Source organism: Meriones unguiculatus, chromosome 20 (genome assembly GCF_030254825.1).
Source record: "Meriones unguiculatus strain TT.TT164.6M chromosome 20, Bangor_MerUng_6.1, whole genome shotgun sequence".
In the NCBI taxonomy this organism is placed as follows: Eukaryota; Metazoa; Chordata; class Mammalia; order Rodentia; family Muridae; genus Meriones; species Meriones unguiculatus.
The window spans coordinates 30,334,443-30,349,447 of record NC_083367.1 but is presented as its reverse complement, the minus strand read 5'-3'; the positions used below and the strand labels follow the sequence as shown (position 1 = coordinate 30,349,447).

The 15,005-nt window shown below is 38.3% G+C and overlaps 1 protein-coding gene across 1 annotated transcript; it reads left to right on the top strand.

The window, feature by feature from the left end:
* Nucleotides 1–3,454: 3,454 nt before the first annotated feature.
* On the top strand, nt 3,455–14,549 carry Hint3 (histidine triad nucleotide binding protein 3). Its single transcript, XM_021648929.2, has 5 exons — nt 3,455–3,807; nt 6,568–6,685; nt 9,072–9,141; nt 10,460–10,586; nt 12,385–14,549. The coding sequence occupies exons 1-5, from the start codon at nt 3,628–3,630 to the stop codon at nt 12,418–12,420; spliced, it is 531 nt and encodes a 176-aa protein (XP_021504604.1). The 5' UTR covers nt 3,455–3,627; the 3' UTR covers nt 12,421–14,549.
* Nucleotides 14,550–15,005: the final 456 nt, after the last annotated feature.

The window sequence follows — 15,005 nt, the reverse complement described above, 5'->3', positions numbered from 1 at the left end:
GCCTACTTTCTTATAGAACCTAGGACCACCTCCCTATAGCGGGCTGGGCCTCCCTCACATCAATCTCTAATTAAGAAAATGTGCTACAGGCCTGCCTACAGCCAGAACTTATGGAGGCATTTTCTCAACTGAGGCTCCTCTGTTAGGATAAAGTGGCAAAAAGGTACCTTGGCTGGCTGGAGCCAAGTAATGCCACAAGCAACAGCTGTAGGGGAATAGTTTATTGAGGGAAGGGTGGGGGAGAGTGAAAGCCCATCTTGGAATGTGGACATGAGAGAGCAATAGAGACAGACAGACAGACAGAGAATGAACAGAGGGAAAAAGAGGGAGAAGCAGTGGAAGGTGATATAAGATTCTGCTGCTGAGTCACTGAAAGGCAGGTTGCTGGAGCACCTAATTTACTAGCCAGCACAAAAAGCATTCCTATATATTAATTCTATATTCATATATATATATATACATATATATATATATCAGAAACAGCTGGCCTGCTATGAATATAAATATGAATAAGGCATTTTTTGTTTCAAGCCAGAGTCTCACTATGTAGCTCTGGCTATCTTGGAACTCACTCTGTAGACCAGGCTGGCCTCTAACTCACACAGATCCACCTGCCTCTGCCTTCTAAGTGTTGGAATTAAAGGTATGTATCACTAAGCCTGATGACAAACCTTTCAGTCTAAGACTTACACATTTTAGAACGGCTTACTATAATAAACAGCCTATACACAGCAGCTCAATTGCTACAGTAACATGCCCAGAAGGGAATGCCTGATCTTCCCTGGCCACTACAAATCTGTTAGTTCCACAGAGTTTTCCATCTTGTTGAATGGCAGCCTCAGCCTTCCAGTTACTAGACCAAAAATCATTATCGTAGTCCTTGACTACTCTAGAGTGACTGCTGGTACATATATTAACAGACACAAAAGACAACTTCTCTAGAGACTGCATTCAATAGAGAAGTAATAAGAATAAATATACATCCCAAGTTACATACATAATTTTTTTTTCAGAGTTGAGGATCAAACCCTACCTTCCCATGCCTAAGAGGCAGCCCAAGTACCTGAGTACATACATGCATAAAGACATATGCTAGTACTACTACTGAGAGACCAAAAGATAAATTAGCAGCTATTATTAAGACCTGAAGTAGGTGGGTGAAGTGCAGTAAAGCCCTGAGGGGAAGGACCACCTTACTGCATTCTTTCCCCACCCACTAGAGATAACAGTTGCTAGGAAACTGGCCCATCCCCCTAGGGAGGGACACCAGGTCATTATGGTCTGGGGACCTTCCTATTGCCAATCAATTCAAAATGTAGCATTTTGACCAATAGATGCTTGCCAGGCAGGAATCGCCCCTGCCTTGGGCATGCTGGGAGGGACCAGAATCTTTAAATCACCCAACTAACCTGGGCACAACCGCTCAGCTCCCATCGCTTCGGCGGTGGGTGTGTGGGCCCAAGCTGCAGCTTGTAATTTACAATAAAAAGACCCTCCTGTGTTTTGCAACGGAGTCGATTCCTGGAGATCTTTTGGGGGCTCGCGAACTGGGTGTAACACTACTACACACATACACGCACACACCACATAAAAGGCAGAGTGATGTGAAAGTGTAAGAACAGACATGGGAAACAATACTGTTTAAATTTGGCAAGGTCTAATTTCTCATTCTGGATCCTGCCTCAGACTTTTGAGGATCTATGAAGATACTATAGTGACGGTCCACCCACATGGCTAACTACAAAGGGAATGAAATGTGTCGTGAATACGCATGTACTTTCCCTAAGTGTTTTGGATTACAACATAATTCACTTAAAATCATTACTGAATTTAAAGTCACACCAAGTAATTGTTATTATTAAATCAACAAGTGCCAATGTCACAACTGTTATAATAAATGATTTCAAGTAGAATTTCTGCATCAAAATAGAAGCATGGTCAGTACAGTAGTGGGTGGCATGAGGCAGGAAGTGTAAGACCTGGGGTCTCACAGCTCAGGAGTTCAATCGTGCCCTTCCCAGAAACTCCCCCAGACCAAGACTCGTTGCAAAAGCAAGAGGTTTATTAACCATTGTACAACGGGGTCACCCTTGCTGGTCAGCAAAGAGTGGCACCGGGAGACAAAGGCCTTTAGGTTTTTAAAAGAAAAATTTCGGGAGATTTGAAGTTTAAGTTTAGGATTGGATGAGGAAGCTATAAAGTAAGATAACTGGTTAGGCTTAGGTGGTCAAGCTTGGCCAGTCCTGCCAAGTGTGGATGCAGCTGCAATTTAAGGTGGGGGTGGTTAGCTCATCCTTGAAGATTAGGGCTGCGGGCTCTTGGTTGGAGGTCAAAAGCTACTCAGAAGAAGTCTAGGTTTGTTGCTAAGAAATGCTATCTCACGGACAAGGGTCTGGTCGTTCTTTTGCTGAGTGAAGGTCATTGCTTGCTTGCCCTTTTTTTTTATATCTGTCCTCACAGATAGGGTCACATTCCTTCACTCTCTGGAAAGGTACTAAGAGGCTTTAGCTTAACCTGGACCTAAAACTCAAAACTATAGGCTTTAGAGGACATATAGGTTACAAAGTTAGCCTAACCCTTTCAGAAGATTCCCAGGCTGTACTAACCAAGCGTACCTTGCAAGAATTCATATCAAAACATACCATTGCATTAAAAAATTCTGTTGATTTTAGAATTAGACATTTATTTGAACTTTGTCATCATTTAGGTGAGTGGTAAGAAAAAAGTCTGAATCTGTTTCTTTCTGTAGAGTTGTAATAAAAAAAATAGCAACCCTGGGTGGCTTCACAATTAGAGAAACATACAGCGCATATTTGGTGCTCAGCAAATTGTGAAAAGCTGCGTTCAATCTAACTTAAGAACTGGTACTTTTTCCTTGGGCATGATTGTTTAAAAGGTTGTTTGTTCTCCCCCTAGCCGCCTTTCCTCCTAAATATCAGGAGAAACAAGAGAAAGTTGTTGCAATGAACCAGATGAGACATACGGAAGAGTCGGCAGGTAATTTCTCGAGTATTTGTCTTTTCTTTGTATATGAATGCTTGTGCCAGGAGAGACCCTTTTTTAAACTTACACTGTGCTATTATCAACAAAAAGTAAACAGATGTCAAGTTCAGTTTGGCCGTTTTTAGTTTCAGATCCTAAAATCACTGTGGCTGAACAAGTACACAGAAAACACGGTAAATCCACTTTGCCAGACAAGGCTCTACATATTTTACTCATCCTTTCAAACCCTTACAAAAAAAAAAAATCAAATGTGTACATTTGATTGTTTTTTCTTTTACAATGGAACCGTAATACAGTGTAGGGAAACACAAAGAACGTCCTTCGCACTTTAGATCAAGGTTACCGGCAACTCCCAAGCCGAGTGTTCTGGTCAAGCAGCACGCAGTGCAAAGCATTTGAGTTGGGGGCTGCCGGGCTGCGTACTACGTCATCACCGGCGCGACGCGCGGGGGCGGGGCCAGCCCTGAGGCGTCCGTGCTCGCCCTCGGAAGGCAGCCGGTTCCCAATCGGCGCAAGGTCGCTGGGCTCCCTCACCAGTAGTCTGCCCCTGCGCGTGCGCCAACTTCCAGTCGCTAGAAGGGCCGAGCAGGTTCGGTGAGGTTCTGACGTCGCCTCTCTGCCGCCATGGCTGAGATGCAGGTGGACTTAGATGGAGAGCCGGGTCCCGACTGTGTGTTAGCCGCCAAGGAAGGACCTGAGGTGTCCTCGTCTGGGACCTCGAAGTCCGAGAACTTTGACAGCAACTGCGTGTTCTGTCGCATCGCGGCGGGCCAGGAGCCCAGCACCGAACTCTTACACTGCGAGGTGGGCGGCGACAGGCCTGGGTGGGTGGGGACCGGCCGCCTGTCCCTTCTCGCAGCACCATTGCCATGTGGGGATCAGCAGGACCCAGAGAGTGGCTGACTTCTCTCTGGGACCCAGAGGTGTCCCAGCGGTGCCTTTGCTGCCACTCAGGGAGAGATGGTAGCGGTAGAGCCAGGCACCCTTTGCATGCATCTAAGACACAACAGCACCCTGTGCCCTTGCTTTTATTATAGAGAGCCTCGCTCTTTCCTAGACATTAATTTTAATGTAGAGAGGAGACAACTAGTAGAAAACAGATCCTGGGCGTGGTAAAGAAGTGTGAGTTTGGCTGAAAATAGGCTGGGGTGTGGTTTCAGGACTAGGTCTGAAGTCGAATTGTTACTTAAGAGCTCATGGCTTGTAAGTGACTACACCACTGAAGAAAATGTCCCTCCCGCCTTCCTCAACGTTGAGGGCCTCATGAACCCTGCCTCCCCTCCCCCCCTTTTCATTACAAGATATCGACAGGTTCAGCCCTGTGCAAATCAAGTGCAGGTAATCTTAGCTGCTGAGAGTTCAAGAGTGCAGCAGCCATGCCATGCCTGGAAATCATTCCACAAAACTCTGCCTTTCCTGTGGCTCTCACATTCTTTATATCCCATCCGGCCTCATAAAGACTTAATCCTTTTAGAGGCACTAATCGTCTCGCATTTAAAATTCTCATTACAAATCTATGTGTTCTAAACACCCGAACTAATTGGGCTTATATAAGGTGTGGCATACATATATAGTTAAGGGCAGAGGAAATTATTTGATTTTGAATAATCAGGGCTACCAGCAATCATGAAGAATTTGTCTGGGAAACCTTTCCAATAAAAGACAGAAAATTCTTCAACTCACAGATCTTTGTAAAGTTCTCATATTTTTAGAATTCATTTAAGCAAAGGATATACCACATATTTTAAGCGAGGGCCTTACCAGTTCCAAGGGCAGTGTCTTATTTGTGTTTGAGGCACAGGAACACATAATACGTAAATGCTATGGCTGGTATTCATAGCTCATGGTATTGATAGGAGTTATCTTTAAGAGTCTCTTAGAAAGAGCCCAGTGGTGGTGGTACACTCCACCCTGTGTCCTTGCTTTTATTATAGGGATCCTTTACATTCATTTTAAGAGCTATTCAGTACTTTACTGTGCAGTTTTACCAACACTGTTAGCTATGGACAATTGGCTTCTTTCTTTTTTTTCCCCCCCTCTGGGAAGTCATACTGTGAAGAACAACTGTAGACTGGTGATGCTGGTGCATGCCTTTAATTTCAGCACCCAGGAGACAGAGAAAGTCAGATCTGTGAGTTCAAGGCCAGCCTGGCCTACAGAGAGAGTTTCAGGACACCTGGGATTACATAGAGAAACCCTGTATAGATAGAAAGAGAGAGAAGGAAAACAAAACAAAACTGTGTGCCTGGAGGTATAGCTCAGCAGCAGAACTTGTCAAGTGTGTAAGCATGTGAGGCCTGGTTTGATCACCAGCACTACAAGAAAGAAAAAAAAATGCACATATGTATACACACATATAATTTCAAATTTTTGGCAACATATTCTTGGAATTGGATTTTTAAAAAAATAATGGTTGGTTCGGTAGTACCAATAGAAGACAGTAATACCACAGAACCAGTTTCAAAATTTTAAAACTTAGTAGAAATGCAGTTAATAGCTAACTGAAATACCAAGTTTCTTTGCCTTTAAACTTAGAAACAGTTTATCCTGTGAGTGGGTGGTATATGTGTACATGTGCATATGTGGAGGCAAGAGATGAGTGCCAGCTGTCCTCCCGTTGCTGTTAACCTGATTGCTGAGGCAGGGGCTCTCACTGAACCTGAAGTGTAGATTTGGCTGGACTCAGTGGCTCAGCAGAGCCCTCCAGCACTGCTGCATCTGCACCTGACTTTCCATGTGGTGCGGGGGATCTGAAGAGGGTTCGCAGTGTTTGCAGCTTGCACTTTACCTGCTAAGCCATTTCCCTAGCCCAGGATTTAGTGGTTTTATCTTAGCCTTTTCCAGATCATTCCATCAGTATCAGTGCTTATATCAGTTCCTTAGAAAGGCTGTTTTAAAATGGATCAAAATGTAGTGTTTGTGTTTGTTATCTTAGATAACTAATACTAATAGCGTGGCATGAGGTTCTCATGATACTGAATTCTGATTCCTGGAATAGATAATTAATGGATAACAGTACATTCAGGGGATTTTGCTGAGAAAAAACTATGTTTTTTTGAATTAACTTTTAATTTTGAGTGAAGAAAGCTTAAAGTAGGGATGGGAAAATGTATAATGAAAATTAAAACAGTTTTTTTGTTTTTGTTTTTGTTTTTGTTTTTTTCTGTGAAGGGTTTCCTTGTATAGCCCTGGCTGTCCTGGAACTCACTCTGTAGACCAGGATTGCCTTTGCCTTCCTAATGCTGGGATTAAAGGTGTGCACCACCACTGTCACCATCATCACCCCCACTAAAATTGAGATTCTGATGAGAAAGTTTTAATGAACCTTAGTCATAATTGTTCCTTGAAATTGACTTAATATCATAAATTGCTCATGACAGAAGCTAAAACTTGTTTTTTCAAATTTAAGTAAGGCACAGTTATGAAATTGCTCATTAGGCTTAAATTGTAATTTAAACACCATTTTCCTTCCATAGATCTATAGTGGTTAAGTCATAGCTGAGCATAATAGTTTTGGGGAAGTTTGGTGTTTTAATTTACTAACTAATATGCCTTTCTCTTTAGAATGAAGACCTAGCTTGTTTCAAAGATATCAAACCAGCGGCGCTGCACCATTATCTTGTGGTGCCAAAGAAGCATGTTAAAAACTGCAAGGATCTAAATAGAGATCAAATAGAATTGGGTAAGATATTCACAGTATTCCTTGTGGCTGCATTACTCTGAGTTGTCTTTAAATACAGCACTGACAATTAAAAAGGTCTAGTCAAATAATCAAAGAGAAAGTAAGACTCCTTGAAACATTCTATTTAAATAAACAATTAAAAAATAACACCACGATTTCCTGTTTGTCACACTAAATTAGTAACTCATGGCCATATTTTTTGGTTATATATATATATATATATTAACCAGCCACAGTGAATTTGAAACCAATTTCAGATATGGTAATATTTAATTTTTTAAAATTTCAAGAGATAATGAATGGTGCTTTATACTATCTTATTTTTAAGACAAGCTCTCAGTATCTTGGTTCGAGGTGGCATCAAACCCACAGAGATCGCTTGCCGCTGCCTCGAGAGTTCTGGATTAAAGTTGGGCATATGCTGCCATGCCTGGCTTTGCTTTGTGCTTTTTTAAATGATGGTTTTCCTGACTTTGAGGTTGATTATATGATGAGAAGTTATAAACAAGTTATGATGTATTACGAGCGTATGCTCCCTGATAGTGTCAGATGCAGGTAAGTCAGCACCATAGTTTAGTTTTGGGTTTGAATTTTTTGCTTCTGAAAGGGAGATTTGAATTTTGTTTCATTCAGTTATTCTGTATTTCCTCCTCAATGCTTTCTTTGACTTTTTTCTGATATCTTTTCCTAAAATATTTTGCAGTTTATTTCAAGTCTGTTTTAGCAGCCTTTCTCACCAGGGTCTTGGATTAGTTTGGCCGTACTGTCTGATAGCCTATAACAAAGCTAAATCAGGCCAGACATTCTGGAGATGAATGAGAAAACTCTTAGATGGAAAATCTTGAGGTAGTATTATAGTTCATGAGCTAGTAGGTGACTTGTTTGTGATTGTAGGTGCTTGTAGGTTACCAGTTTGAAACTTGTTTCTAAATACTATGAAATCTTTTAGTTATCTGGAGTTCATGCACTTTAGAACGTATATGATTTATTATTACAGGGTAACATTTACACGTGTAGATATAATATTTAACCTATACCTGATTGATTATGTATTTATTACTAAATTTTTCTAATTCATTCTTTGGCTATTTCTTGGAGACCATATAACCTCTTAGGAAGTTTTATTTTAACTTCAAGGTAAGGTAACTCTATGGAGATTAGAAGCTACTGTAATAACTACTTAATTATAGCTAGTACATATCAGAATTGTAACTTTTGAAGCTGGCTGCATTTGAAGTTTCATTATATTGTCTCCTCTCTACCTTTATTTGAATATTTTCATATCAAAATCTTTAAAGTTGTTGTACTTAACTTTTATGTAATTTATAAAGTGAGAGAAATAATATGTACCTGGAAAATTATAAACAAATTTATAATTGTCACATCCACCTACTGTTACTGAGACTCACAGATTTCAAGAGCACATGTTCACAAAAGTAGACCATATTCTAAGCATCAAAATAAAGTAGCATTTAATGTGTTTGAAATCATACAAAATATATTATCGGAAGGTGATGGAATTAAATTAGATATTTAGCACAGCAACAAATAGTTTTTTGTTAAACAGACTTCCAAATAGTTCTTAAACAAACATGTCAAAGAAGAAGTTTTAAATGAAATAATGTATCTTAAATAATTCCAAAATAAATCAAAGAAGAAAATGTTGAGTTTATACATAAATAAAACCACAACATGTTAAAATTTGTGGACTATGGCTAGTGTACCTGGAGGAAAATTTGAATGCTAATGTTAGAAAATAAGTTTCAAGGCGCTGGAAAGGTAGCTCAGTGGTTAAGAGTGCTTCTTGCTCTTCCAGAGTTTTTTTTTTCTCCTAACATCCACTATTTTTGCTTGCTCACAATTGCCTATAACTTCAGCTCCAGGGGATCTGACACACTTTTGGCCTTTATGGTCATCTTCACTCATGTGTCTGACACACGTGCGTGTGCGCACACACACGCAGAGGCATACACAGATAAATAAATCTTTTAAAACAGAAGAAAGTGACTTTCAAAATCAGTAACTTCAATGTCTGCTTTATGATACCAACAAAAAGGGGGCTGAAGAGCTAGCTCAGAGGTTAAGAACAGAGGAGCAGAGGACCTCTTCCAGAGGACCTGGGTTTAGTTCCCAGCACCCACATGGCTGCTTATAACTGTCTGTAATTCCAGTTCCATGGGATTTGACACCTATTCTGACCTCTGTGGGCTTTTACATAGTACACAGACATACACTTGGACACATACAAACACAAAAAAAAGTAATTAATTTAAGAAAAATACCAGGAAAAGGTAAGTAAAGACAAAATAAGTATCTAAAAAGAAGTAAAATTTTATTGAGTGTACTGTATATCATAGTATAATATAGTTTCTTTCCTGTCTTACAGTTGAGAGCATGGTAGCTGCTGGAAAAGCTATTCTTGAAAGGAATAATTTCACCGACTTCACAGATGTGAGGTATGTATGTTTTGGGTAAAAACTAACATTAATTACTGGTTTTTCTGCACTTTGCTTTTCAGGAGAAGGGAAGCAGCAGTGGCAGAATTTATGCTTCAGGTGTAGTATTCCTAGGAAGGAGGAACTGAGAGGACAAATTCAAGTATTTCATTAAATTTAATACATTTCATCAAATTTAAGTAATATCATCGATAGTATAAATTTTATACTTTTTTCATGCCTTAGCATCTTCTGAAAAGCTTGTAGTTTGAACAGACAAGTATATGTTGCTAAAATGGTTACAACTCTTCCCTTTTTGTAGTTTTGTATGTTAATTCCTATAAAATTAGGTAAAGTGAATTTACTTACACAGACTTACATAGTTTAGAAATACAACGTTGGGAGTAGGAGATCGTTCTGTAAGAGGGCTTGCAATGTAAGCCTGAGGTCCCAAGTTTGTGTGCCTGCAATTCAGCTCAAAAGCCAGGCATGGCTGCATGCTGACCTGTAGTCCTCACAGGGTTGGGAGCAGGGACAGGAGCATCTGGGCTTGCTGGCTGCCGCTCTAGCTCCAGGTTGAGAGAAAAGTCGTGTCTCAAGACAGATGATATAGATCATGACACCCAGCCACACATGTACACATGTACACACTGTCACTAGGCTTCTAGCATAAATCTAATTTGAACTTATTGCTTGCTGAGCTGAACTCTAAAATTTAACAAAGTTTGAACAAAGTCCATAGAATTAAATTGATTTTAAGAGTTTAAATGCTTTTCTATTTAAAAGAATGATCTTATAAATGTTTTGTAAATTAAGAAATAATGGACAAATATCATGTAAATTGTTTTAGTATTTAACAAGAACCTTATCTGATGACAAAAGGTTTTTTTGTTTGTTGTAGTTTGTTTAATGGTTCCTTGGTCTTAATACAGAAATGTTGGAATTTTTTTAAAAGTGAAAGCCTGCCATCTACTGGCTATGCCTTAAAGAAACCCTCCCTGAATGTCTAGTACATTTCCTTTGAGGTTCATTATAGGAGCCTATCTTTGCAGAGTTAAGCTTATTACGCTAAGTACCGAAGTGACTAGTGATAATGTAACTCACACTTTCTAGAGGTTATATGTAGCATTCTTTGATAAATGGTGTGAATTGTCTATGAACTTCAGCATGAGGGACTTTGGGACTACTTGAGCATAAAGAAAACAATAAAATATCTATGAAACAATAAAAGATCTATGAATGGAAATTTGCTCACCTTGGATAATTTTAATTGTATATGATTTAAATGTAATTTCAAGCTAATTGAGAAGTGACTTGTCAATAATCTGTTCTGTTTCAGAATGGGTTTCCATACGCCACCATTCTGTTCCATTTCTCATCTGCACCTTCATGTTATAGCACCAGTCAAAGAGTTTGGCTTCTTATCCAAATTGATGTATAGGCCAAATTCTTACTGGTTTGTCACAGTAAGTAATAGTGTTATGCCAGCAGCATTCCAGCATATTTAAAGTGTTTGTTCCTTTTGTTTTTGTTTTTCTTTTCTTGATAGCACTAGACAGACACAGAGTTATGTTTGGCTTGACCGCTTATTTTAACAAAATGCTCCCAGAAAATGTATACATTTATTTTTTAATTTATTTGTTTTTGCATTGATGAATATTGAACTAGGGTTTTATTATGCCAGCAGGCGGCATTTTTTTCTATTAATATATCTCAACCCCACCCACACCTCTGAATGAGGTCTTGTTTATCATCTGGACGGGCCTTGAAAATGTGAGTCCTCCTACCATAGTCTCCTGAGGGAGCTGGGATTATAGGCTCATGCTACAATTCCAAGTTCCAAATAATATTTCTAATTTGAGAAGTTTTCTGAGCAATCTGATTCTATAGCATGAGAGGTAGACATATATAGAAAAACAGAGCTTTAAGAATTCAGATCTGGGCTGGGTGGTGATGGCACTTTGCCTTTAGTTCCAATATTTAGGAGGCAGAGGCAGGTGGATCTCTGTGAGTTCAAGAGTAGCCTGGTCTACAGAGCTACTTCCAGGACAGCCAGCTACTTCCAGGAAGCCCAGCTCTAAAAGCAAACAAACAAAAATATCAAAGTAAAACAAGAATAAAAAATGAATTCAGATCTGGATCTCAATTCTGGCTTTTCTTACTTGAAAGTTCATATACAGATTTTTTTTTAAAAGCTCATGTTCTTGCTTTGAAGTACTGGGGGATTGAATGCATTTCCTCTGCTTGAACATACAGCCTTTCTCCTTATCATATCTCTGTGTAGTGGTATACGTATTACAATCAAAAACCAACAGTGACCTTAGCTTCAGGATCCACTATTACTGCTCTGGTTTCTGTAGGTCTTGTCAAATATATGATGTGGGGGCTGGAGAGATGGCCCAGAGATTAAGAGCCCTGGTGCTCTTCCAAAGGTCCTGAGTTCAATTCCCAGCAATAATATGGTGGCTCACAACCATCTATAATGAGATCTGGTGCCCTGTTCTGGCATAAATGGAGACAGAACATTGTATACACAATAAATAAATCTTATTATATATATGTGTGTGTGTGTGTATGTATGTATGTATACACCATTGTAGGTTCACACAGAATAGATTCACTTCCCTAAAAATCCTCTATGCTTTGCTGTCTGTTTTAGTCTCCTTTCTATTCTGTAGCTACCACTGATCTTTTTAATGATTCCAAAATTTTCTCCTTCCTTCCTTCCTTCCTTCCTTCCTTCCTTCCTTCCTTCCTTCCTTCCTTCCTTGTTTGTTTGTTTTGACACTTGGTCTCACTGTGAAGCTCTAGCTCTCATGGAACTTAGATCAGGCTAGCCTTAAACTCACAGAGATCTGCATGCCTCCGACTCTGGAGTGCTAGGATTAAGGCATATGCCACTGCACTGGGCCTTCACATTTTTTAATAATTGGAATCCCACAGGCTACAACCTTTTTAGAATGACTTATTTCATTCAGTGATGTGTCCTTTTTTGTTATATATCTAGTTTAAGAAATCATTAATGTCGCATTTATTTTTCTTTTCTAGTGGAAACTTTAGTATTTAATGTCCCTTTCAATCTTCCTGTTTTTATAGAGTACATTTACTATAGTTTATAAAACTATGTCATTTCTTTTTTGTAAGATATTTTTATGAACAAAATATGTACTTCCTTGCACTTTGGTGTCACAAGGACAGTTATCTAACAGACACAATGATACATAGAATGAACCATGTTTATGTTTATTCTTTTCTTTATTACAGGTTGAATGTTTGCTTGAAAAGCTAAAAAAAATGTAAACCATGGACAAGTTCTTTAACCTGCTTCAGGATGAGCTATTGTCTTGCTCTCTTTGAGGGCTAATTGCTGTCTGAAAGTTTGCTGGGTTATACACAACACTACCACTGAGTAGCCTTACATTTTTCTGAATATCTGTTTTCTTACATCTTCCATATAGCTATGTGAGACCTTACTCACTGACTTCTTTGTTTTAATGCTCATTTGTGTAGGGTTTATGCTTAAGGTACTATAGCTAAAAGTCCATTTAATTCAAATCCTGTTAATCAAGATATATCCTGTATTTTTTTTTTAAATTAAGGCTTCTTTTACTAAGGCTCTTAATAATAATTTATGATGAATAAACTTGGATTAAAAATCAGAACTTTTATTACAGTGAAGGAGAAAAAGAAATTAGCCATTTTATTATAGTTCTGCAGTCTTACACATAAATTTTCAAAATAAAGAATTCCATGCCACCACTGTTCTCTGATCTTGATGATAATAACAATTATATATGTTACACACACACACACACACACACACACACACACACACACAGACTTGTTAGTATCCTCTTAGCCATCAGGAAGATATTCTTTGAGTCTCTCAGTGAGTACCTGAAACCCAGGATAATACTAAACCCTATAATGTATCCTGTGCTTTTTTGTCATATGCATACCTTAGATAGATTATAACAGGCACAAGAAGAGATTAGTAACAATCATAATGAAATAGAACAGTGATAGCAGTGTACATTTAAAATACTGCCAATGTTCATGATTGCGCTTTGTTCCCATATTAAGTTGAATACAGCTACTGTGATGCTATGACAGTTAATCGAATAACTGAGGTGGTTACTTTAAGTGGGTAATGTATACAGACAGTGTGGATGATTCTTGTTCCAGGTGGGATAGATAGAGTAGGATGGTGTGAGATTTCATTTTTATGTACAGAATTGCATGTAATTTAAGAAGTATGAATTACTTATTTCTGGCACTTTCATTTAATATTTTGGGTTAACCGTAGGTAACAAAACTATAAAAGTTAGATCACAGAAGGTGAAGCTTTAGATGAGAGGGAACTACTTTGATGTAATTCTAAATGAGAATTTATAGTAACCAGCAACATGGTTATCTTAACAAAATTTATGTGCAGTTTTACCCATTAAGAGACAAGGAAGAAACACAAATTTATATTATATTATTTTAAAACTGAGAGATACTGTTGTCATATGTATGGTTGGTTTTTTTTTTTTAAATGAGAGGAAAACAAAAGTAAATAGTGGCTAGATCCAGTCTTACTATGAAAAAAGACTTGATTTGAATGTAGAAAGAGATGTAGATAAAAACGTTTGTCATGCTAACACAGTGCTAACACTGTCGGCATATCATTTAGTTAGTGTTTATTGGCAGTTGTCCTTTAGAGGTGTCTACACACGGTAGTGACTGAAGGGAGATGAGGTGTTGAAAGCTAATTCTACATGTGCCAATGTCGAATAGTATTATGTATATAAATGTAAAGACTAATACATTAAAGAAACCTGCTGAGATTTTTAGTTTTCATTTCTTGTTTTGGCATGATATTACGCGATTTTAAGTAACAACACTTATTACAGTTCTTGGTTACAATATCTGTAATCAGGTGTTCTCTACTAGGATTAAAATTCATTAATTCAGCAAATAATTTTTAATATTTAATGAGTACCAAACACTGCTGGGAAGTAAAGAATGATAGCTGTCAGTATACATTCAGTTGCCAATGCTATGGGAGTAAGACAATAATGATTTATTTGATTTTAGTATGTTAAGTGTGGTAATGTCTATAAAAAAGGTAATGAAAGGGAGACCACTGATGGGAATAGGTAATAGGTCACAAAAACAGAAATTGAAGACTCAGTGTTATGCAGATGGTGGGAAAGCTGAGGACCTTGAGTTCTGTTTCCACTGTTAATTTATACAAAGGTCTGACAGCTTATTCACTAGAAGATGGATAAAGGGATTTCCATGTAGGGGCTATGTGCTCTCAGAATTAGATTTATAGGCTTTATAGCACTGCCTTGTATAATAGCTTTCTGATCATTTGTACAGCTAACAATCATGTTTTTTTTTCTATACCAATAAAATTATTAGAAACTTTGAGAAAAGTACAACCTTTGAATGTTTTACTCTAAACTTGCATTGATGTAATTGACCTCATTAATGATAGTACATGAAAGGTGGTTAAGGGGCTTTTTCAAATGCCTTTGGGGACCTTTAAAATATTATTAACCGGTTGATTCTGTTTGTATAGGTTTATATCCTTTCAGAGCGGCTCAGTGGGCAGTGGTGCTTACTGGCTGATAATGAAACCCTGAGGACCTGTGTTGGATCTCTGAACTGCAGTGCTTGTTTTTAAAACTCTACTTTCTTTTGGGAGGGGGAACGCTTATGCCTCTACCTCTCCTCCAACCTCCTAACCCTATGTAGGAGAGAGTTTAGTCGGGAGAGGGGATGCAGACCCCTTTACTTCTCCCAGCTGTTTAGGGTCAATGGTTCTTTTTTTCCCTACTTTTTAATTTTAATTTTATTTTTTATTTATTTTTTATTAATTACAATTTATTCATTTT